This window comes from Glandiceps talaboti, chromosome 21, assembly GCF_964340395.1.
Source record: "Glandiceps talaboti chromosome 21, keGlaTala1.1, whole genome shotgun sequence".
Classification (NCBI taxonomy): Eukaryota; Metazoa; Hemichordata; class Enteropneusta; family Spengelidae; genus Glandiceps; species Glandiceps talaboti.
Window position 1 is genome coordinate 4,574,889 of NC_135569.1, and position 27,033 is coordinate 4,601,921.

A 27,033-nucleotide genomic window follows, 5' to 3' on the forward strand; every position below is an offset into this window, starting at 1 on the left:
TCTTACTGAGAACTTATATTGTAACAATGGCTTTAAAGATTGCAAGAATGTTGTATATTACCCATTATGTTTACTCTTGTCCCAATCCTATCCCCACTTCAGTGACAGTTTTGAAACTATCGATAATCAAAGAAACCAATCGTTGACTTCCAAGTCAAAGTTCAGCAAGAGAGACTACACTTTGCTGAAAACTTCATTCAGCTGTAAAATAGTAGTAACCTAGGGGATTTATTACAAGGCTCCTTAAGTCACTCATATTTTCCTTGCCTGAACAAAGAACAGTATTAGGGAATAACATGGAATGACACCATTGTCAGAAATGGGTAGCTCACCACAATATAACAAAGAAATGTACATATTCCCATTCAAATGCATTCGCTGAACAAAACTAGAAAATAATGACCACAAAATTTGCCTTACCTGTCCACCATATGGTATTCTGAAATCCTGATGTCCACTGCCACCACCACCACCTTGGTACCTATTACTGTATTATTGGAGTTAAGGAATACGCCAACAAACATTCATGGCAACATTTTGAAACATAGCATTATGGGAAAGGAAGCACCCATGATTATGACAATAGTGTATTGTTCATTTTCTCTAAACAAATGAAATATTATGTAAAGCAATAGGTGCAAAGCAATAAATAAGTCTGCAATAGTATTGTTCATTTAAAAGGCTTCAAGCCAGTGGAATACTTTATGGAAATACACAATTGTTTATTTTGTATTACAATATTGTTTGTTTTGGATTTCAGACATATTTGACTGATTCAAGCATTCTGAGAAGCATATGTTGGCCTGGTTAATAGATGTATGATCTCTTAGTATTGAACTTGAATGGGCCCATAAAGGGGCCTTAATTCTAATGCACAAGTTTCTTATTAATGATGGGGCCCATATAAGGGCTTTATAATGCCAACAAACGGATATGTAGATAAGACAGAAATATACATGTATCACACATGCGCGCACACACACAGACATGCACACAAAGTATGTATACTGTACTCCAGGGCTAAAATTTAACTTGCACAATGTATATGTATGCTTGGTAGCCAGATACATGTATAGCCAAATGAACTCTTTCTGCTACAATGCTCTTTTCATTTTCATAGATCTGACACACTATACTGTCCTCATAGATTTGGTAATACAGATACAATGTTAGTAGTCTGTATGTCCTACTATTAATTTCGACAGTCTTTCATATAGCCATTTCAAATTTGAAACTATTTCACAATAATCAATCTACAGCCTAGGATACAAATCCATGTGTTATTCTTATCAGTAAACAGGACATATCAATTTGATAGGATTATTCTTTTGTTTAGGAACTACTGTTTTTACAGCTCTGTCAGAATACCATTGTTCAAATCTAGATTTTACAGTAACTGGGTTTTTAAAGGCCAGGGTTTCAGTCCCAGTTTCACACACTGGTGTTATCTTATCAGTAGAGCCATGTGGATCACATCAGATTAATCTTTTCTTCTGGATCAAATTTTTTCTACAGCTGTAGTCAGACAATTGTTTTTACACCTAAAGTTAAATCCTCTTTCTAACTGGTCTTTAAATACTGGTAGAGAGCAAACATACAAAGCTAGGCTGGTCTTTAAATACTAGATAGCAAGCATACAAGCTAAGCTAGACTGGTCCCCCAAGTGATCTCTGTATGCAGGTCACACTATCACATTGATGGGTGTGTCCTGTATGACAGCAATAGTCAAGAAGTCAAGGTCAAACTAATTATCATTAGATCAAAATGTCTGCATATTTCCTTCTCTATTCGTTCTCTTGAGAGTCACAGAACACAGGTTGAAAATACAAATATGTTATTTTTCTAGGTTTCTAGTCAGATCTCTACATGTATTTGCCATTTCTCTATATTATACAGGTTTCTAGAGTCAAATCGCAATAATTGTATCTCTCATATTATTGTGATCACATGTATTTTGTCTCTAAGCTTATTTTAGCTTATTTAGTTACACAACAATTATTGCAACAAAATGAACCCGGTTAAAATGGAATCACTTTTACTTGTAAATTATGAATATTTCATCAATAATAAAGGTAAATCATAACTTAAATCACCGAAATGATGTGGCGGTAAATTATAAGTTCCCTGAAGTCAAAAATTGTTTATCGGCTATAACAAGTGCAGCCTAAATGTGAAAAGGTATCTTTCTGCTAATTTGTGCACCAAAATAATTAGTACACATTCAAGTTACTCATACCTTTAGTATAAATCTTTACTGTTTTTGCCAAAGGCAGCAAGTAGTTAAAATCTGCCCAAGTTCTGAAGTCATTTTATTAGACCAGAGTTTTGACAAAGCAGTAGTAAGTAGGTGAAATCTACCTCAGTTTCCTAGTAATTTTACAAGGGTCACCAAATCTATCTCAGCTCCCCCACACCCCCTTCTCCATCACTGTAATTCCCAGACTACATCAAAAGCACAATAAAACTCTTACAAAGTAGTGTTACCCCAATCCACTTAATTAATAGGTTACCTCGTGTATCAACTAAAATTAATCATGTCTCTACAGTTGATAATTTTGCTTTCCACTATACATTTCCTACAACTAATTCACTTACATTCTGATAATAAATCTATTTATAAATCTCGTCAAACTGAAGAAAAATGTTTTGACATGCAAGAATCAAAAGGGTACAATAACATGTCGTTAATCAAATCTAAATTCACCATTTTGAATGAAAATTATACTCGAATTCAAAATAACTTGGAGTGAATCCCAAATTCTTGCTGATATTTTGTCATCAAGGGTTGTACTACAGTGGGATATTCTCACACATCTATAAAGAGACCTGTGAAACAAAGTTGGCGTGCTACAGCTGGGATTGCGACCCCAGCGTCCCAATTTAGATACAACTTTCTCGTACTTCGATGCCGACTAGTCGTCAATGAAAAGATGTGATTTGATTCCAACAAAATTTTTACTCGGCGTACAAATTTTCATTTGAAACTATTAACCTAGTCTGGGTGCCAACATGGTGTCTGAAACAGCTATCTGAAATATTCGATGAGGGATAGAACTAGACTACTAGTCCATGAATATTTATTCTCATATATTAATCATTATATTTCAATCTTTGACAATTCATATCTTACAATATGGATACCTATAAATCTATCAAATATTAGACATTTAGACCTTGAAAAAACTATAAATAATGTACTTCTCCTATAAATCACAGTCAAGGAAGAAACTCACAGCTGTTCACATACGTAATGTTTGAAACTTCAACATAGCAAATCAACATGTATTTTTATATTTTACATCAAAGTGAAACTTCATGATATTTCTGAGAAATTGTTGTGGGCGTTCAACTTGAGTCCCTTATGTGGAGTTGTTTGCGCAAATGCGGAGTGCAAACAAAGGCATGTTTCCATCTTATTTCTGTGCACCTTGTTTGTCTATTGCCATTGTCCGCTTTTTCAAGGTGAAACCTTACATAAAATTTTTTTTTATGACTAAACACTTAAATTTTGAGTCACCACTGAAACATTTAACATAGAAAACACTCGACATGCTTCACAAAGGACAGAAATGGTGAAATGGCACATCTTATGTGGTCAGTTCAATGACTATAAAGTTTTACATTTTGGGACCAAATATTTTTAGATTTTGAGTCACGATTAAAACATGTCACATAGAAATGACTCCTACTTCCCAAAAGACAACTTGTCGATTTTGAAATTTGAATGATAACAATGGTGAATCTTATGTGGTCAGTACAATAACTCTGATAAAATCTTACTTTTTGAGACTACATGTTCACAGATTTTGAATTGTGACCAAAAGATGTAACATAGAAATTACTCATACTTCACAAAAAATATGAAAAGTGATATACAGATTTCGATTTGGTAATAACAGCAATGGTGAACTGGTGATGCATTTGATATAACAGTTACTGACACTATACATAAACACATGAAATCTGAAAACCATGAATAACATAAATACTAATCCAAGTTAAGAAATGACATCTTCCCCTATTTTTTGATTGAAAAAACAGCATGTCCACCCAATTACTGATGAAACAGAATCACAGGGGATGAATTTTGTTCAATATATATATATATATATATATATATATATATATATATATATATACACAAAATATTGACATTCAACTATATATAGACGACTGCTCAAAATTTTTTTTTACTACTCTGTAATGGTAAAATTATTTTGTGAAATATACAATCCTGTTTAGAAATCACTTACAAAGACTCTGGAAAATAGTCATTGAATCAAAAAATTTCTTGAAAGCAACCCTCAATTTTTGCTGATGTCGCATCAGAATCCTCAGGGTTGTTCTAAGCTGTGTCATGAATATTCTCCAAAGAAACTGAATATACTATATGATAGAATATTAGCAGTCAAGTTATCTGAGATATAAATTTGGCATTCAATCCAAGAAATTTTTTGACTCTGTGAGTAGAAATTTTCAGTTACTTAGTAATAACTTGTTTACAAACAAATGGCCCTAGGGAGAAAGAGGATTAACATACAATATACTATCGTCATTGTGGCCAACACTAAATTGTAGCTCATTTGGACTGTTAATTGTCGGTCATACAATACCTATGGTCCTTTCATTTTCTTTGTGCAGAATAATCACGACAATGTTTTTTTGTTACATACAAAGTTACAGTGTAAGCAAACAGCTAAGTTAGAACTCAAATTTAATATCTATGTTTGGTGGTCAGAATTGGTGAAGTGAAATGTTTCAGCTAAATTTTCTTTTTTACTCCAAGAGACTAACTTTGGTAGTCTAGATACAATTTTTAGTAGTCTATGTGTTCTGGACTACTGCTAATTTGGTAGTCTAGATACAATGTTTAGTAGTCTATGTGTCCTGGACTACTGCTAATTTGGTAGTCTGGATACAATGTTTAGTAGTCTATGTGTTCTGGACTACTGTTAATTTCAATGTCTGCAAGCACCAATCATCACAGACAAAGGAAGCCATACACAATGTCAAAACACATTTGTGCTGCGAGTGGTATAGCTAGATGGCTATGTATGCGAGACACATACATGTAGCATAGTACTATGAACTACTACAGTAATTAGACTCTACTAAAATATGTTTACTGTTGTACTCTGTGAATTTTAAATTTGATGATTAATTCATCACATGGTTTAACGTTGAGTGATTTACATTGCTTACAATACCGACATTCAACATTGTCTAGTGTGCATGGAATAAACAGAACTCATTAAAAGAGATGCCATTTTAGTGTTCAAATTATAACCTCTCTCTGCTCGGCCATCAGATTTCCTCCACATGAACTGTTTCAGCTACATTTTTTTCAACCAATGTCTATAACAGATCATCCCTTATAAATTTAGTAGTCTAAATATGAAATTTAGTCCTAGCTGTTTATATTCAATGGACTAATACTGATTTTAAGCCCTGCATTTACTATCTGTGAATACCCAGTATGATATTTCAAATGACAAATGCATGAAGATCGATAGCTATTTTACAATATACACGCATTTGAAACTGACCTTTCAACCTGACCCGAGGAAAAAGACACGTTTCAGATCATTTTTCTATATTCTTGTAAATATAGACACAAGAACTTGATACTCCGGTTGTCTAGGTCGCATATAATTAATATACATTATTACATGCCTTAATTATACCAAGGGCATTTCAAGTATGGTGAGCCAAGCAAGACACTGAATCAGTTCAAATATGCAAACCAATGAACTTATGTGAACTGTAACAATGTGGAAATCAGTGTGCTTTAACCAAGACATCCTTACATAACAATCTCACTTGTAAGAACAACAGGTAGATTAACCCATACACAAAAGAATACAAATAAATTAACTCACAATGTAGCGACATAAAACAATCCCGGATTGGAATAGACTGCCACAACATTCCAGTGTTGGGAAACCCTAACCAGGCCTCAACAGCGCCGTTCCCAGTGTATTTTCATACACTGGGAAAACCTTGCCGGGGCCTCTGCAGTATCGTTCCCGTCTATTTCCATTGACAATTGACATGTAGATATCCCATGTGTCCATTACATGCTATGAATATTTCAACATTCTGTGGCATCCCGCTGAATCCTTTAGCCATACTATCCTAGTACAGGTGAAATGATAAATTTGACAACTATATTCGCCACCCTTCAATTTATATACGGTATATTGTCTGCAACATGCTTCCATATGTCACATATTTCCGGGTCACAACCTCCAACAATGTGCCACACAAATATTTCTGTTGTTTTATTAATTTTTTTTCTCCAAAATTGATTCTCAGATTTTCATATGCCTCTAATCTTTTCTGATGACTGTCATCATTCAGACTAAGATTGTGTGTATAAAAATGGATAGATTTTATATCGACTGTCAAGCCATGCTAAATTTCCATCACACCACTAGCACAACTGGTATATGCAAATCTGGGGTCACACCAGAGGTCATGAAAATTGTCATATTTACTGATGTCACTTCCTGTGACATATGACATCATACTAAAATACTGATAATGTACAAATGTATGCATTTGTATTTCAATAACAGTACATAGCCACAAGTTATTGTGTCACATTCAATACAAATCAGCACCAAATATAATGCATGTATATTTCTGTTCTGTACTGCCTGTACAAAAAATTTGAAAGAAATTGGTCAGACATAAATATTACAGCACGTCTACAATATACAAGAAATGGCTAGGTTTTGATAACTGACCCTGGAGGCCAGGTCAAAGGTCAAAGTCTTAATAGAAAACTTGTCCTTGATAATATGATGGTATCAATTTCAATGGAGTCTACATACTGCAGTTTTTTTTTGGCAAATTTGGCTGCCAGAGGTCAATATTTATAAAATTGTACAGTGACATGCCCCTTTCGTAGTTAAATGTGTCAAGCTAGAAATGAACGAAACCAGTATATACCAGAAATATAGCTATGCATGGACACAGGGCACCAAATGTAAACATGTCCCACCTTTCTGACTAAAAATACCACTATTGTGATACACTACCTTTGAGGTCATGTATTGAGATCAAGGGCCATGTCCTGTCTGAGCAGGCCATGTCCACATCTCTTTCTTCACAACTAACCTTTATGGATTTTAACTCATGGACACATTATAGTATCATGTTACTTAGGTTAGAACTACCAGTGCATTCCATAGTGGCTTTAGGCCATGATTGATTTCACTTTTAAACCAGTCAGCTACCTGTACACTACCTAAATATATTGAATGTGTTATATATTCTGACCAGTTCAAAACTACACCCACATTTTGACTCACTCACAGCCCTCACTGGCTTCACTAAATTGTCTACGTTTTTTTTCACATTTATTTTCACCATGGGTGTCTCAGTACCAATTCCATTTTCTGACAAGTCAGTTTAGTTCAGTACTCTTGTTGCTTTGTCAGTTCTAAAAGACTAACCACTCAACATCCTGGACAAACTGGTCTAAGTGTGTTTCCATGTTTTGACCGGTTCAAAACATTACCCACTGTATAACCTGTTTTAAGTTACCATTCACCAGCTGTTTGATGACAATATTATCTTACCAAGTGTGGTGTTAGTAAAACCCATCATTCTAAGGCAGTGTTTTTACTGCCAGTGCTTATATACTGCTGTCCATTGCCAAAATTATGTCAAACTCCAAATATTATGTCACCCCCCCTCCCCAACTCTTAAAATGTCAAGTTATCCATAATTGAGACATTGAAGGTTCCGCTTAAACCCTCTTCAGGTCAAGTCAGTGGATAGTGTAGTCAAAATCATGTATGTCAGAAATTCACCCTCACACCAGATTAACCGGTCAAGTTGGTGGCTTGTGTAAGTAAAAGATAAAATAACTAAATTTCACTGAAAGTCCTGAGCAGCCAAATGGAGTGGTAATCCCCGGAGGGCAATAAAACGGCTACATTCATTACTGCCTTGACCACTTAGCAGATCCGACCCATGACAGGAATATGGTTAAAGAAGAAGTGTCTATGTTACAACTTTTGCCTTCCCTTTTCTAATAGTAAGTAGAAAGGGAAGTGTTTGCGTCAAGAGTTTAATTGTCCCCTTTCTTATCGTAAATGTGACATTAAGTGTGTGTGACTGGTTTTACTGGCACTGTTGAAGTTTTCGTCACACTACTAACAGACCCCCATTGGTCCAGAGACTTTTCTTGGAAGACTCTACTGGGGATCATGATGGGAGATGGAGAAAGTCATCCACAATGAGGCAGGAGCAACTAAGAATACAATATAGAATCAGTTCAAAAAACACTAATTACAAGCTTAACACTCCCTGACTTGAAATGTCCATAAATGAAATATCTGCTGGTACTTTTTACTATGCATGCAGTTCAAAAGTCTATGGTTGGCATGACAACATGCTAATTGGCGAGCCAAATAAGCTGTGATACAAAGGCTGGCCATGAACGTCACTTTGCACACCCCATATTATAACAGCATCATCTTTTACACAATACACCTCATATAGTGTTGTCAATTACAATTACAGAAGTATCCTGCTAATTTGAATAATTGTATCTTTCTGACCTTCAAGTTGCTGTTAACCTTGCAGGTATGGTAACACAGGAGAAGACGATGCAAGAAATAATTTGCAAGTCAAAATATGGCTTAGATTTTTAACCTCTTATTTCTTTGCACTGTGTGCAAGAAAACGTTATTTAGGGTTTGGAATGGAAATGACGGGGCAAGCTACAACAAATTAGTAAGTGTTTGTTGTGATATCTCATTTAAATAGACAGCAAGTGATCTTGTGCAAATTTTTCGGTTTTCACTTTAGGCACTATAAAATAATCTAAGTTCTTCCAAGATGCATTGCATGAGACGAAGTAATCTGTGTGAATACATTTTGTTTTGTTTATATTACATTTGAAATCATGTTTTCATCATAAAAACTTTGAAAAGATATTCTGAGATGTTTACTTAACAGTTTTTCTACATAAGAAATACTGAATACCTTTTATAATAGAAGCAGCTTTTAACTCTGGATACCCAGGGTACAATCAGGTGACAATGATCCCTTCCTCAACTGAGTGGTGAAACCATCGAGTATACAAAATGCACTGTACTGTATGCAAAAGTTGTGCATCTTGGTAACTGAAAGACACCAGTATTTCTGCTAAGGTTGTATGGTAACATGAGACAGGGGAACTCAGGTAGAGTTACCTGCTTACCACCCTTGACCAAAAATACTGGTAGGAAAACTCGGTACAATGACACGAAAACCCAGGTAGATTTTACCTGCTTACCATCAGTAACAAAAACACTGCACTCTCATTGGTACATGGTTTATTCGAGAGCAATTTGTTACTCCTTGTGAACTGCCATGAACATTGATCCATCTGTTATCATATTTTTGTGTCTGAAGAAGCAAGTAAATTATTTGAGTTCAATGTATCATTATTCTTTTGATAGAAGATAAATCTGTAAAAATCACATACTAAAAATAATAGTATTACCCTAATAACTATCTTAAGTACTTTAGTCTGGCTATCTATGTTGTAATTTTGATTCATACTTTCGTATTATTTTTTGAAAAATGTAAATAAAGCGAATATTTTTGAAGTGATATACAAATCACAGTTGCACTTGGTTTTTATTATTACTAAAATGGCCATATGGATGAGGATTGGGTATTTATTTTGGATTTTTAATTCATAAAAAGAAAATTATCATGGCTTCCTACTCGATGTCAAAAACAGCATGTACCAAGTCTGTGTTTGTAACTCAATACATTGCAAAAAGCTAAAAAAAATTGTGAAATGTTTGATATTGTACTTACAATAACAAACCTTTTTACACATTCATCAATCTTTTGCAGTGTAATGATTTACAAACAGACTTGGTACATGTTGTTTCACATTGATTTTTCAAGTAGGAATAAACATAATAAAATTGTTTTATACATCAAAAATCCAAAATAAATACCCAAATCCTCATCCATATGGCTACTTTACAGGCCCAGTTCAGATCAGAAATAAAATTTATGAGTGAAAACCAGCTCTTTGGCAGAGTTATTGAAAACTGGTTCCAGAACAAAAGAATGATCCCATGTAATATATTCAGATAAGACCTAGTACAAAAAAATGTTTGGTTCCGGTTACTTGACCCCCACATAGTTTTTCACACCAACCTTAAATTTTTTTATTTTTTTTTACATATTTGAGAAAAAAATAATAAAATTGTGAAGTCTCGCACCAACTTGAAAAGACAACATAAAACTTCATCAGATTTATAATGGCTGTACATCTGATGAGAAGAAATCAATAACACAGAGACCAGGGTCAGACACAATTAGCATAGCTATTTTCTGATTACTGTTATCCGATCTGATTGTTTGCTTATTTTGTATTTACGTTTGTGATGTCATTTTTCTTTTTTCTTGATCGGGTAATAAAAGACATCATATCATATATCATATGGAAAACATAACTATCTGAACTAGACACTCACATATGAAAAAAAAAAAATATAAAAAATAAAATGAAAAATCTACCTACCCCACCTATTCTAAAATCGAATGTAATCGGAATAACATAACTGTTTTGTAATCCTATTTTTCCCAAACTTGTATTTTTTCTGTACACACAAATACCACCCCCTACCCTAACCCTCAGGAGGGTTAATTAAATACTGTTTCAAAATAGTCCTGAGAAAAATAACCTCTCACACCAATGGTTTACTATGAATATCTCGGCGACAAATACAAACATTTGTTCAGACTTGTGTGAAATATTCAATCTCAGCCCACTGAGAGTGAGGTTTTTCAGTCAAATCTGTTTGGGTCAAAAAGTCATCAATCAACCTGAACCAGGGTGGTGTCCATTTGTCCTAAATAAAACATCTTAGTTAGTCCAACCTAATTGCTTGCCATTACCTTGAACATAAATTAATTGTCTCAATTTGACATAAATAATGTGTTTTAACACTATTTCTCGTTATGATTCACAACACACCACTAAATCTGTAAGTTAGTAGGGTTTGTGTTCTGGACAGACTGGACACAACAACTGGAGGTCAGGAATAAATTCAGGTTTGACTGGAACATGTCCTTGTTGGTTATATTCTAGTAATCATTATGATTTCTGTATGCGACATCTGGTATGTCTTTGTCACACTTTAATGACTTGCATTGATTGCACAACTCTTTGTTGTAACAATAGGTCAAACCAATTGATATGGACATAAAAACAAAAGAAATCAAAAATCCCCAGTTCATTGTCAAAATGGCTTCCCAACTAAAATATCCACACCCATTATGCTGTATTTGTGTATGTCTCATTTTTTAAAGACATTTAATTTGATCATTTTCAGTATTTATTTAAAATGTATTTTGACTGTAATGGTGGTGGTGGGGGGGGGGGGGTCCTGCTCACATGAACAGATCAGCTGACATACGAGGAAACTGTGACTCAACAAATTTTGTTTTATTTGTCACTGCCAAAAATACTTGGATTCACCCAACAAAAGAAGTACTCTTTAAAAATATTGTATCCCAACAGACTATCACCATACCACCCTATGTACACATATTTACAGTTATTGCATAACTGTCTATAATGACAAAGCTATTTCAAAAATGATTATATAGAAGGAAGCCAAGTCCACTGCAGTACTTGGTTGGCTTTTCACTGCTACATATGAACTTGGTACATAAATCACCCAAAATAATTTACAAATATGCCTATTGGAAAATTTGAAACTACAGAAAAAAATGTGCAGATTTCACCTTTTATCTGATGAAACCATACATCACTTGTTTTTTGGATATCATTCAGCAAAATAAAGCCATTCAAGTTGATAATGAAGTTTCAAGATGACTTTAAGTTTTGATTTGATGAACTGGTGACTCAATTTTATGGATGAATATCAGGCTGGTCAGTGAATGACTAATTCACACGATTGAATGAGAAACATTTCTAAAAGCTTTGTTTTTAAATATTGTGAAGTCATATATTTCTATCAAGTTAAAATATAAATCTCGATTCTTTTTCATTCTGTGGACAAGGTGTAAATTTCGCTGGATGAGATCTCTCAGAATAATAGGAGTTTTGTTTTTTTCCTTCAATATGTTTTCTTTCATTTTTTTTAAAACTACGCCATAGTTGGTCGAGTGATGATGTCAATGCCGTCACATGTACCGGCAGATCGCCTCCCTAACCATGTGGGCCACGTCATACTAAACATGCAGCCAGATAGAGACGTGCTTGCTCTCGAAACGTAAACAGATGGATGCACATATACTATATATTGATGAAGATTTAGTCCAGGTCAAACAATTCTGTAAATTCTGACAGAAATCTGCGTTTGCCGGTTGTGCTCAGCATTATGCACGCTGCAAACGAAAATGGGCTGTGTCGCAATGGCTATCCAAAGCAACGTACACATATCAACACATCAACCGAAACATTAAAAACATACGCACTTCGCGTAATCTTACCGTTAATTTTGTGATCTTTACCAAATCGTGTAAGGATACGTGTGGTGTCGTGGTTGTTGCTGTTGTTGTGATCCGATATGTGGCTGTGAAACAGTCGATGTTTTGCCCTTAGGTACACTCATTGCAACGTGAAGGAAAAGGCGGTAGGGCCGTAGACCCACCGGTTCGACGGCTTGTTTCCAAGCGGAATCTCCTGTGAATGAAGAAATAAGTATCAACCTATGAGGGGGAAATAATGATCTTTCGAATGTATGGTTTGAATTTTCCAAAAAACTCACAAATTTGAAGGATGAAAGCGATTTCTTTCGGTATGTCAACCATTCCTATACCTTCTTGCGATTATCCGCAAGGAGACAAAAAACCCGAATTGGGTTCGGCAATTTCCGGAAAAGTCTATTTCGCGAATCTACATAGATTAATTTTCGGAAAAGACGGATTCTGACGTCATACTTAGAGGGCGTTCACCCACAATTTGACGACATGATCCGTGCTGTGCTAATGCCAGTAATGGTGCTATTGGTCACGTAACAAATATCACCAAACAACAATATTTCAACACATTGGATAAATAAAATAGATAATCAAGTAATTCTGTATGAATGTACACACTTTTCGCCTGTTCTCAATAAGGGAGCTTTCAGTATTACAAGGGGGAGGGGTCACTTTTTTACAAATCGGTCCTTGGAAAGGGCCATATATTAGAAAATAGAAATGAGGGTTACATTTTACTCATTTTTTAACTCACTTGTCATTATTTTGTGATTTTGCCATGATCCCTCCTGCTACCACCGGTTCCAAATCCTACTGCTACCATTGTCACTTGTAATGTCATAACGTATCAGTGAAATGCACTGAATTACACGTAACTGTTATTTTTGGTGTGAGGAGAGGAATGGGTATAAACAATAGTAAAGGGGATCCGGGAAACAGTGTTGCAAGATATTGGGGATAATGTGGTCGAGTGGAGATGTTGACCTCAGTCCTATAGTTGTCAGTTGTACTGTAGAGTTCTGGACTTCAGCTCAGCCGATAAGATCAAGGCGCTAGCAAACAGAAACTCAATGTGGTGGTAATAGTACAGTGTCTTTAAAATCTATCAATGTGGTGGGAACTTTACTACAGAAATAGTCCTTGTCTCTAGTTGGATTCGAACCAATGACCTCCAGCCCACTAAATCTTCAGCTCTAACAACTCCGCCACACAGGATGACCTGTCAACTCAGCATTCATTCATTCATTCATTCATTCACTCACTCACTCACTCACTCACTCACTCACTCACTCACTCACTCACTCACTCACTCACTCACTCACTCACTCACTCACTCACTCACTCACTCACTCACTCACTCGATCACTCACTCACTCACTCACTCACTCACTCACTCACTCACTCACTCACTCACTCACTCACTCATAAATTCACTAAGTTCATTCATTCATTCATTCATTCATTCACTCACTCACTCACTCACTCACTCACTCACTCACTCACTCACTCACTCACTCACTCACTCACTCACTCATTCATTCATTCACTAAGTTCATTCATTCATTCATTCATTCATTCATTCATTCATTCATTCATTCATTCATTCATTCATTCATTCATTCATTCATTCATTTTTTCTTAACTTTTTAAAATAACACCCAGTGATACGTGTTGGCTGGTATGGTCAATAAACTCAAAATTTCCCTCGTACATTTATGCATATCCATGTCAATTCTTTGTTTACTTTGATCATTTCCATTCATTATATAATAACCTATAAAGTACAATTCAATTCAATAACTTACATGAATGCGGAAATTTGTCTTTAGGCTCAAAATACAATCTACAAAATAATTTACACAAGTACAATATACAATTATTTGTCTTTACTATGACTTTACAATAGACACAGCTGTTCGAATGAACGAATGTTTTTACATGTAAAAGGTTTTTCCCTACAAGAGGCATTCTGTGACGTCATGCCAATGTCATCACGTTTCATGATGACTGCGACTGTATCATTTCTGATGTGTTTACAATTCGATAGAGTTTACCCCTGTTTTAACCGTGATGTTGCCATACCAAAGAACTATATTGAAAGTCAAAACACCTTCCGACTCACATCTAATGATTCTTGAGGAGATACGGTCATTGTTGTGCCTTTTTCACAATGTAGTGTGTATTTTTTCAATAAAAATGTATTATATGACTTTTTAAAACTTCGAGCCTTTGAAAGATTGTTATCATTATGTATTTATTTCAGGTCTTCAAAATTTCTCATAAAAGAAAAAGCAAAAAGTATTGAAAAAACGCTCCTCATGTATAAAATGCTATGGAATCATATATGGTGACTTTTACACGAGATAAGGACGCCAAATTTAAAAACCACTAAGTTGAAGGTACTCAAAGGCACCCGGATGAATCCGCCATTTTGTACCAAGTTCTCTTCCTGCTTCGGGTTTCAGTTTGTCTTTTCTATTCGGGTGGAGAATCACAGTAATTCCTGTTAAAATGGTAAGTACTTTCTTGCTTCCATATAATTCATAATGCTAGACAGCCATCTAAGAAATGAAGTTTCCCCGTGCTTTATCGGAATGTGAACAGACTTGCCACCCTGCCTGATGACATCCGCCGAATATATTTTACTAGTTCTCGCTATGTCTACATACGTGTGCCAATGATATATGAATCACGGGCGTGCTGACTGCATACCATGATATCGCGGCCATTCATTTATGATTAAATATACAGTTCCTGGGTAGTTCAAGCTAACTGAATATGTAGCTGACATTCACATTTTCTCTCATGTTTAATTAATAAATCCCCGTTGAGCCAATGTAAACTTTTCCGTTAGATGCAAAGGCTCAGTTCCGAATGAAAGCAATGGCTACACCCACTTTTATCTAGACATGTGGATTCGGGCATCTCCTCCAATTTGTACTTTTTGAGGAGTTTTCAAAGCAATATAACGCCCTCTCCCGCATTGCAATTTAGCAGTAGCTTTAATTTTGCAAGGACCAAAAATTGATGATGGCTTTTCTCCTGCTATGGTGTTATGTAGTTTGTTATAACTTAAGTAGGATAATATTACAAGTTAAACATTATACACGAATTATTAGTAACTAGTTATAATATTAAGTATTACTTACTGTAAACATATTTATTTTGGAACACAAATTTTAGCAGAAGTACAATTTTTAACATTTTGGTGCCATTTTATTTTTGCTGATAAAAATATTTGCTAGTGTTATTGAAGCCATGTCACTTTTCTCAGCTTATCTAGTGATTGCTACATACACCTGTAGATAATCGGAAGTTCCTAGTGACAATGATTCCATATTCACATTTATTTATATCGGCTAAACCAGTCAGCGAAGTAAGTCAAAATGTTTTTACAGCCAAAATACATACTGTAATGATAGTTAATAATATACTATCTCCATGTAGGTGTTAAGTTGCACAGGTCTGTTGTTAGTTTATTATGTCCACTTCTGGATCTTTTTCTGAGAATTCTGCTTATAGATGCTAGTGATTCAAACATGAATTGATTTATTGATATTTGTAATAATTTTTTATTATTTCGAAAAGTTTGTAAAAATATCTATTGTTGTTGTATCCCTCCTTAACACCAATAAATATGTCTGAATATTTTAATATGTAGGTGTAGCAGTTTAGTGTAAGGAATGTCAGTTATATCACTTTATTGCAAGGAATGTAAATCACTTTATTTACAATAACATGCACTTTAACTACAACATTTGCCAAGTTAAGTAGCATTGAATTATACATTATAATCATACATTTTAAAGGCTGACTTCAGATTGTTGTGTGCAAACATGTTCTGCAGAGCTACATGTATAGAAAAAGTTAGGCCAGACCAAAAAATTGACCCCATGTAATAAGTTTGGTGTATTCTGCTGTATTTTCACTCTCTATTGCTCACAAAAATATTGCCACAGGATACACCATATCACTTGCGAAAAGAGATACTGTATGCCATACCATCCATTTTGAGGTCGTAGGGGTCTAATGCGATGACCTGAGATTGAATCGTGGCTTTTTTAAAAGCCATGGTTTTAATCCCAGGGTGTCACATCAGTGTTATCTTATAAGTGCAGCCATAAGGATTACACAGGATCATTCTTTTATTGTGGACAAACTTTCTCTCAAACTCTGTCACTAGTGTCAGACAAATACATCTCCCACCTAGATTTTAAATCTTATGTGAACTGGGTCTAAAGATTTTGAAGTTATTAGTAAATGTGGATGTGTGTTCAGAACAAAAATTATGTCAATTTTCTCAAGTCCATTGATTGTTCAACAGTTGAGTTGTATTGACAGAAACTTGAAGTCAAAAAAAGGGAGAATAATTGTAAGTTGATGCAAAATAAAATGTATGTATGTAACCCTTGATACAATGACAAATGACCAGCATGAAAGGAATAGACACAACTGTGATTTTCAAGATAAACTCAATTGATAGAACCCCTGTATATAAACAATTACACTCTTTGGAAAGTTCAGTTCAAATAGTCAACTGCCAAGTTAAGAGTGGTATCTGATAACAGAAGGTTGTAAAATACAAGATGCCAATATGTAGACTGAGTGAAGTTGACCTTACTAGAAACATTATTTTTATAGACAATCTTGCAACCCAGTGGATTGAACCACTGAGATTGAACACAAGACATCTGTTTTATTCCATTCACGGTAGTCACTTGAATTTCATTGTATCATCATAATGTAGAATTTGATAGTGTACTCTAATAGACCGTTACTGCTACATCAAATAATGAACAGATTTGTAAACATAAAGTACTCACACCACCTGTCTTTGTGGAAAGTATGTAAAATTATTTTTATGGCAATCTGTCATTTCAAAATGTAACACAACTTCTGCTTTTTTCAGGAACGTAGATAGCGTACAATGAAGATGAATGCTTCCTTTGTATAGTCTTTTGTACTGTTGGTATAATGGTTTAGTGGCATATTGCAAGGACAGTATTTACTGCATGTTGCACATTACTGTTGACTGGATATGTTTGATGCAATCAATCATGCTGAAACTATTAAGAAACTGTACGTTACACTTACAGATAACAATACATTTTCTTGGTACATTTTGTGTAAATGAAATGAATGTACCACTATTCAGACATCAAATCCAGACATCAAACATTGGTGCCCATGTGGCTGTGTTTTGTTTTGTTACAGTACATTTAAATTATGTATTTCATTTAGACAAAATGTAGGAAGAAATTGAGCTCTTGCTGGCTTATTATGTAAATTGTACAGCCTGTTATTGGTTTCTGCATGGTTGTATCAAACAGCCAGTGAACACTAAACTGCAAAACTGCTGTATTGTATTTCATAGCCAGTTGTGCCACTGCCAATACACCCTGCAGTTGTTGAAATCACATTATTTGATATAAGCACAGCTGTTGTTAAATTTAGCTAGCATAAGGAGTATCAATAGTCCCCATTTACAAGTAGATTAGTGTTTCTGCGCAGAAATGTACCCCCCACCCCCACCCATGAATGCCTGTTTTAGTGCCATGGCCAAAGTAGTATCGGCAATATCAGTTTAGTAAAGATTTAAAAATCTCCCACAGGACTGGTGCCAGTCTGCTGTTGAAAGTGACAAAAGGGAAAATACATATAACTGATTTTTGAACTTCTTTGTTTGTTGACAGACTGAGAGACAGTTGGATTGTGCTCTTGACTTGATGAGACGTCTTCCACCACAACAGATTGAAAAGAATCTCAGTGATCTGATTGATATTGTAAGTATAGTAACACAGATGTACATTATTGCAGTCAATTCCATTGTGTCGAGAAGTCCATGTGTTGTGTCATGTCATTTACACAAGGATCCCAGGGCAAGATGTTACAGAATCCATTGCTAAATCCGTTTCATTTACACGAGGACCCTCAGTCAGAAAGTAGTAAACAGAAACATGTGATACCTATACCTCACCATATATTGTATACACATACATCTTCAAACTTGTAAGGGTTATAGAAGCTGCAGTATGCCAGCAATGTGCTTGATTTATGTATTTTCCATAATCACCATATGTCTTCTGCTTCAAAGTGAATATGCGACAGTGTGCTTGAGTTTCGGTGTGGTGTAGCATCAGGGTGGTGTTTACATGTTTGGTTGGCTGTCAAGAAAGGCGAGATAACAATGCGAGTATAGTAGGGATTTCCTTGACATTTTGTATTATATAAAAGAGTGCATCATCGGTTGGTGTTTCATACGTATAAAAGATTACGCCATCAGTTCGTGCTGTATATGTATAAACAATTACGTCATCGGTTCATGTACAAGTGATATCTTGATACAAGGTTGGACTTAAGTCAGTTGCAAGTGATGGTTAAATATACTTCAGTAAGTAGAATACTATCATTTGAATATCCAGCAAACTATTATACCCAAAATATTGTACCCAAAAACATATAAACTTTGCTTGTACAAACATTAATATTCATCACTATACCATTGATCAACACACTGCACTGAAACTGCACAGCTGTTGTGAAAGAGTACTTTCCTATTGCTTTCCTTTTCAAAATATGTTTTGAATGCTGTTTGATCTGCAGGTTCCAGAGCTTTGTGAAGATTTGCTTTCATCAGTTGACCAGCCTTTGAAAATAGCCAGAGATAAAACTGTTGGTAAAGACTACCTTTTGTGTGATTATAATAGAGATGGTGATTCTTACAGGTTAGTATCTCCCCTGGGTACAACTACCGACATTAGACCATGGATGAATAGAACCTGTTTACAAACAGGGAAAGTAAACATCTGAATTGGATTAATAACACTTAACACAGCATGTTGGAACAGCAGAAATTAGTATTACATTTTTGTACATATTATTGCATATCTGTATGCAAATGACTGTGCAGTCATTCTTTGTTTTCAAAATCATGTGATCATGATATGCAAATGAGGACATGCTCATTTGATACACTCAAAATTGTAATACCAGAACCCCATGCTGTGTGAGTGCCAGTGTGGACACTCAGGGTATTTGCAGTTGTGCTTGCAGTGTTTTCTGCTGCATATCCATGTAGAGAATACTGCAAGAACTCCTGCAAATATTCCAAGTATGCCACATATACAGTGTACCCATGTGATATGAGGTTCTGTCATATTTCATGATAATAATGTCATTTCCTTAGAGTTCTGACAATCAGTCTAGTAAACCATCAGTAAGATAAGACTGTAGTGCCACGCTATCAGCTAACACTCATGTCAGTACTAAACTGCTGGTATGTGCCTGCTAAATACGTGTAAAAAGATTTAGGCCATGCCTTGAATTTGTCATTAAAGTTCAAACAGAGGCCATTATGTAGATTAAAATACCCTTGTTGTTATGGTGATACTTGTTGATTATTTGTACTTGATAAAATACCAGACTTTGGCTGGAAACTTATGTTTACTATTGATGTAACATTAGGTGGCTGGTGTCATAAATCAGCACTGAAAGGCTAACATCATGGTCAGTTTGACACGTTTTAGAGCATAATGGTATTTGATTGGTTGCAACCCAATCTGGTTGCACTGTGCAGGATATTGGGTAGATTAGTACAGTTATGGTTTAGAAGCCTGATAGGACTGAACAACACGGCAATCTTACAGTCTCTGTAATAATTATTGAATATAAATGAAATATTATAAAGAATGTGATTGGTATGCCCTATGTTTTGACAGAAAACACTTGTTAAATCTGAAACAGTAAACAAATGACCTGCATATATATCTAAACCAAACAAGGAAATAAATAGTGAATACTTGCATTTTGTAATACATGTGTTGAGTCAAGTAGGAAGTAGTTTATTAAATAGCTATGATATTGATAATACATAGTATAGTAAAATCCAACATCCTTCCTTGTAAATAAATTGTAAATAAATTATACAATTAAAACTACAAAAAAGTTAGACTATAAATGAAATAAAATGGTCTAAAAATGAGGTATTGGTTTTTGGTCAAAAGGAGTCTAAAATGGTGTCTGGGGTTGGCATAGTCTGGATGCCAACTGTGAGTGGAAGGTATAAATCGTAATGATACTGTATAGGAACTAGACTATAGGGTTGGCAGTATTGCCCCCACACCCCTGCCAGAGCAAAGCTGCACTTGAAATGACTGTTTATACACAATAAATGGGAAGTATAATCATTGGTGATGTAATAATATTTGGTAATGGTACCAGGTTGTACTGTCTGGGGTTTTACATGTAAAACTCAGTTGAATTTTTAACATGGCCTAAAATTAATTTAAATTAGATTAGATACACGTTATTGTCCATAAAAAACATGGAAATTCATCTTGGCACCAGGCAAACATCAAATGTAATAAAAGACAAGACACCAATGTAAAACTGAGGGTATACATCCAATAGGCCATTTCAGATTGCAAACAGGAAGTTGAGAATACGGCATCCTTGCTCAAATTTTGGATATCATCACCTCATTGTACTGTTTCTTAAGAACTTTGTTTTTCATATTGTTCAGACATCGAGGAAAGCAGCAGTGCTCTATGATTAACCAAGTAACCTATACCATGTATACCCCCAAGGTACACACAGACAGGAAGTAGAGCACCACCATGGCAAATTTTGGAAAGGCCTATTAACAAATTTTTAAAGTAAAACTAAGCCATCACAGTTATAGATGGCAAGATACGTCGTGTTGTTCAGTCCTATGAGTGCTGGCTAGTGTGGCTTGAATTTCTGTATCTTACACTTTATCATGGTTAATGATTAACTAAACAGTAAGTGATACCAGGAATAGTCATCAAGTCAAATACAGTTGTCAAGGTCATATTTATTTCTTTGTTGGGGATTATTACTGGATTTTAAAATAAAATATTACTGTGGGTCACTACCACAGTACCTGTACTTGGAAATGAAGGTATTTAGGCTGTGAAAGGTGGGAACTAAACAAGCCCCTGTGTGATTAAAAAGCCCATACCAGTGATTTTGGTATTTACACTGCTACACCACTGCAATCAACTGAAAACTTTATTGCATACATGTATGCAAATGATATGCAAATGAGAATGCAATAGTTCCTTGTGCACATCATGTGATCACACAGTGAAATGTGCTGTTTCAGATAAACATATGTAAAACAGAGCCCTGTGCCATGTGGGTGCTAGTAGGTACTCGGGGATATTTGCACGAGTGCTTGCTATGTTTTCTGCTGCACTGGCTTGATGTGCCATGAAAGTACGGCTCAGAGAACACTACAAGCACTTGTGCAGTACTCTGAGTACGCCACACTTGCATTCACATGTCATGAGATTCTGTCATAATATTGCTACTTATTATTTTCTGTTTGACAAAAATCTTCCTAACGCTGCTTCTTATTATTGTCTGGCATGAAAATAATATTTTTGTCGAGAGAATTGACAGTTTGGTTCATCGCAACTCATTTCCATTCAGTTTGATGAGAGACAGTATAACTGCTTTCCTATGATACTATGTTGTCCTATGTTGCTAAGCAACATAACTGATCTTGATTTTTGTTGGCCAGATCTCCATGGAGCAACCGATATGATCCTGATTTACCCGATGGTACCGTACCTTCAGATAGACTTAGGAAACTTGAAATAGAAGCCAATAATGCCTTTGAGCAGTACAGAGAAATGTATTTTGAAGGAGGTGTGTCGTCAGTGTACTTATGGGATTTGGATCATGGCTTTGCTGGAGTTATACTCATCAAGAAAGCTGGCGATGGCTCCAAGAGAATCCAGGGATGTTGGGACTCCATACATGTTGTCGAAGTCCAGGTACACGAATTCTACTATTCTATACACTAGCAAAGTTGAAAACACTTGAACAAATAATATTAGATTTATACCCTGGTTGTTTTCGTTACCACAACCTGTGTCTAGGTCATTGCGTCTTTGGTATCAAATTAACCATTATTTTTCATGATTTACTCCAGCACAGGTATAATTGTATTAATACCTGACTAAGTAACATTCCAAGTATCATGTATTTGTCCAAATTCAGAGTTACAATTGTGCTCTCTCTGTCTCTCTCTCTGTCTCTGTCTCTCTCGCTCTCTCTCTCTCTCTCTCTCTCTCTCTCTCTCTCTCTCTCTCTCTCTCTCTCTCTCTCTCTCTCTCTCTCTCTCTCTCTCTCTCTCTGTCTCTCTGTCTCTCTCTCTCTCTCTCTCTCTCTCTCTCTCTCTCTCTCTCTCTCTCTCTCTCTCTCTCTCTCTCTCTCTCTCTCTCTCTCTCTCTCTCTCTCTCTCTCTCTCTCTCTCTCTCTCTCTCTCTCTCTCATAATCATTACATAATCTCTCAGCCACTAATAAGTGAGTAATATTTTGATTACAGGAGAGAACTGGTGGTCGTAATGCACATTACAAGCTGACATCCACAGTGATGCTGTGGTTACAGGTAAGGAAAAATTGAGAGTATTGAAACAAAATTGCTTCATAATCTTTGAGAGTGAGAGAAATGAAATGTTGAGACCATAGAATGACCAGAATGTATATCTAATTCTATATTATATACCATGCATGAGCCATGTTCAGCAAAAAATATGGAATATCAGTGTTTTTGCTAAGGTTGGGGAACCCCGGTAACGGAAAGGGGGAAGGGGTAAAAATGGCAGTGTTTCCCAATAGAGTCTGTGGTAATTTTGTTTGGGAACCCAGGTAAAATGGCATGGGAACCCAGTAGAACCCTTAACAAAAACATTGGACATATACTTCTTGGTTCTGCTGTGTTCAAAATATGAGTCAAAACACTCAGAGTTACCATTACCCTCCCCAATTTTTTAATAATATTACTTGCAATGGTACTATTATATTATTTGCCAATATTTTTCTTCACTCAGCTGGAAAACACTCATGACCCAAGGGTTCTCACTACTTATCTAGCAACTTGTAGTGACAAGGGCCCCTTAGGTCACTCGTATTTTCCTTGGCTGAAAGAAGAAAAATATTGGCGAATGATACATTAGCTGTAGAATGAACATGTGTCAATGAATATATTGTTGGGTTGTCTTTGGCCGAGTGGTTAGCTTGTTAGGCGTGGGAACCAAGAAGGGACGGACTGTCTGCATTTATGCAGGTTAGTATGTAAATATGAATAAATATTTTATGTTTTAATTTTCAGACCAACAAAACTGGATCTGGAATGATGAACCTTGGTGGCAGTCTTACAAGACAGGTAGAGATTGACTCATCAGTTAACGATGTCACTCCACACATTGTAAATATTGGAAGAATCGTTGAGGTAAGGCTATACTTAAAGAGGAATGTTACTCATTTAAAGTCAGTCTCCAGAATGTAAATGTACAAAATTTTAGCAATCAAGACCAGTAGGAACATCCTGTGATCTATCAAGTGCTGGAATAGATGACTTAACATAGCAAGCAACTCCTCCTCCTCTACGGTTCCGGTCCTTATGTGAAATTAGGTTGTAACCTTCTATCTTGATCTCACTATCGAGTATACTGCTGTCAATATTGTACATGTAGTAACCTGTATTTACAATTTGTCTTTTGTTCATGTCTTGTAGGATATGGAAAATAAAATAAGGAACAGCATGAATGAGATTTACTTTAGCAAAACACAAGATATTGTCAATACATTAAGGTAAGCAAAACACAAGATATTGTCAGGACTGTCAAATATAGCTACTTTGGAACAATAATTTAGAAACAAATGCGATATTTTAATCCAACGACTACAGACCTTGATCATGCAATGATTTAATTATTCAGTGTTAATGTCTCTCTCTGAAACTGGTGAAATGTTCTGCCTGTTTCTTAGGATGACATTCACACTGAATAAATAAATCACTGTGTGAGAGGGGTCCATTGTAGACTGATTGTTTTCAAGTTACTGTTCCAAAGTAACTATATTGTGCTGTCATGTTGATTCTAGGAACCATGAACAATATATTCTTTCACATATCAGACTAATGTTCTTTCAGTGTATTATACACACCTACGGAGATCATCAAGTCACTGGTGGTCGGTGTTTATTTTTAATGAAATATCTTATTGTTTAAACGGTAACTTGGGCCTCTAAGAAACAAATGCCCTAAAACAAAGATCGTTCACCCGAACTAAAACCAATGTATATAATTGTTTTTCATTCTGTAGATCAAAAATGAGGCTTCAGGACGAGGACCAACGTAGGAAACTACAGCACGACCTAACAAAGGCTTTAGAAAATCGAAGTGGTGGGATGTAGTCAATATGGACTCATCAACATTTGCCTATATATCTTTTGGAACCTGTGTTTACAACTTTTGTATCGTTGCTCTTACCCTTACAAGAGTATTTCAATGAAAAGAGGGGGATGTTGAATATCTGAAGTCAAGACAGCTATAAGAAGAAGTCATTTTCTGATTGTGATGAACATTATTTTAGAGTATTTACCAGTGTAATGGGGGGTTGGGGGCGGAATCCAGGAAGTCTACCGTTATGATTACAGTTATGTTATTCAATATTAGACTGCCAAAGTAGAAAGAACAGCAGAAGCAGAGAGGCTCCATGCTTCAATGAGTTGTTATATAAGGAAGGACATTACTCCCAATGTTGCATCTCTCAGTATGCCATAGTCCAGTTACTGGAAAAAAAACAAAAGGTTTTTGTAATTTTGGCCACCAGGGGTGCTGTTTAATAACAGCCTTTTTAACTTGGAATAGACCAGTAGTAAGGGCCTTGATTACTGTACTTTATTTCAAAAAAATGTCACCATTTCCTTGTGTTTTATGGCAACATTTTAGCATTCTCAACCAGTCTGAAAAAAATATACTTACTCTGTATTTTGATGACTTAACTTGCAAGAACTCAAGAGTTGTGGTAGCCACATTTTGTTGACAGCAGCATGGCGTGTCATGCAAATATTTAGCCCACATTTTTCCCCTATGGGGCGCCCTCTAATGACAAAAAAAGACAGGAAGGCAGGTAACTGGAACATGTCATTCACAGAGTTCAATAATCATGTATGGACACTGTTCCAAGTGTTACATGTTGCAATTTCTGTGGAAATCTACATATGTCTGTTTCTGTATTAGATTTCGAAGTACCATATGTCATCATGATTAGTTTATACATTGTAAACATTACCAGCTGATGTACTCCTTTTCATCCCCCATAAAAAATTTCTTTAGTTTTACAACCTAAAAATCTCTCACATAAAAAATATGAATACCTAAGCTATATATGAAAAAAATTGAATAGAGAAATAAATGGTACACGTTAGCTAAAAAAAGAAGATATACACGAGAAATAAATGCCTTCCTAAGTTTTCAGAACGAGCTAATCCATAAATTGTGAATGTTCCATTATACAGACAGGAATAGAGGCAATCATTTCGTAAGGAAGCACATTTTACGAGTTGTAATTCTAGCATCAAAACAGAACTCCATAATGTTGAAACTTGAAATAAATATCTTATTTTGGAAGTTTAATAGAAAGTATTCTATTCATTTTTAGCACATCTGAACTAATGTTCAGTAGTGCATAGTGAAATGTTTTGGTGTGTGTGTGTGTGTGTGTATGTATATGACTTAATGTATGTATGTATGTATGTATGTATGTATGTATGTATGTATGTATGTATGTATGTATGTATGTATGTATGTATGTATGTATGTATGTATGTATGTATGTATGTATGTGTGTATGTATTACATACGTACCTGCATACTATTTTAGGCATGCATACATGAGTGTGTGTGTGTGTGTGTGTAAATGACAAAATAAAAACAGACCGAATGGTGTGATGTTTGGTGGGGACATCACTACTTTGGGTGTCTAGTTGGAAAATTCTTCAAATTAAAAATGATTGCAACACAGGTGTACGATGTGGGTCAACAAATTTTATTTTCATAAAAGTAAAACTTATACTACAGAGATTTGTCTTAAAGTTGGTGATGTTCATTAGCATATTCTTTTATGTTGATTCTCATTTTGTCATTCCTATGTTTCAAACCTGTGTTACTGCCCTCACAATATGGCCGCCATTCATGTGTTACGATTACGTGTTGCCATATGATGGTCATTTCCATGTTGCCATTGGGCTACCTAAATTTGTCAATTTCTAATGTGACCATCCATCCCACTATAACAATTGGCAGGAAACATAAAATTAAAACCTTGAGGAGTTGTTGAACCGTGTGTTTAATCACCAGGAATCGTATACTATGGTTGACGAAAAAGTCCTGTTATAGGAAAACAAAAGAATTTCATAGTTTGGCCACTTGAGGTGCTATTTCAAAGTAGTTTTCCTGGGGATGTCTTCATTCAGCCGTAAAATACTCATAACCTAAAGGTTTTGTCACTACAAGTCGCTAGACAAGTAGAGACAAAGACCCCTTCTATAGGTCATGAGTATTTTCCTTCACTGAACAAAGTAAAAATTTGGGAATAACATCTAATTATACTTTCTTTCTTAAAGAATAACATGAAAAATTGGGCATAGTAATGGAAATTTGGGAATGATTTGGCTCATAGTTTGAGCACCACAAAACCAGTGACGTAGATCTGAGTTGTTATCACGTAGAATCTGAATGACCA

At 35.4% G+C, this 27,033-nt stretch overlaps 2 protein-coding genes across 8 annotated transcripts in view; one reads left to right on the top strand and one right to left on the bottom strand.

Moving 5' to 3' along the window:
* LOC144451856 (eukaryotic translation initiation factor 4 gamma 3-like) overlaps positions 1-12,868 on the bottom strand; it is a 42,101-nt gene extending 29,233 nt beyond the window's left edge. For 6 of the 7 annotated variants that reach the window (XM_078142770.1, XM_078142769.1, XM_078142768.1 and 3 more), the window contains exons 1-3: positions 12,813-12,868; positions 12,523-12,676; positions 421-487 (exon numbers count right to left, since the gene is read on the bottom strand). In XM_078142770.1, the coding sequence (XP_077998896.1) occupies positions 421-487; positions 12,523-12,605 (150 nt within the window). In that variant the 5' untranslated portion in view covers positions 12,606-12,676; positions 12,813-12,868. Of the gene's footprint in view, positions 1-420; positions 488-12,522; positions 12,677-12,761; positions 12,783-12,812 lie in introns of those variants that run through there. The other variant, XM_078142765.1, reaches the window with a different exon arrangement.
* A 1,988-nt stretch (positions 12,869-14,856) lies between these two features.
* Positions 14,857-25,893, top strand: LOC144451857 (F-actin-capping protein subunit beta-like). Its single transcript, XM_078142771.1, has 8 exons — positions 14,857-14,988; positions 18,168-18,257; positions 19,078-19,199; positions 22,019-22,274; positions 22,830-22,892; positions 23,616-23,735; positions 24,021-24,097; positions 24,610-25,893. Exons 1-8 carry the CDS (start codon positions 14,986-14,988, stop codon positions 24,698-24,700), a joined length of 822 nt encoding a protein of 273 aa, XP_077998897.1. The 5' UTR covers positions 14,857-14,985; the 3' UTR covers positions 24,701-25,893.
* The last annotated feature ends 1,140 nt before the right edge of the window (positions 25,894-27,033 follow it).

Bases quoted from the DNA above. Each gene is read 5' to 3' on its own strand.
- LOC144451857 (XM_078142771.1), top strand. The intron at 18,258-19,077 runs GTAAGTATAGTA...TTTGATCTGCAG, and splicing joins TCAGTGATCTGATTGATATT to GTTCCAGAGCTTTGTGAAGA. The intron at 24,098-24,609 runs GTAAGCAAAACA...TTCATTCTGTAG, and splicing joins GATATTGTCAATACATTAAG to ATCAAAAATGAGGCTTCAGG.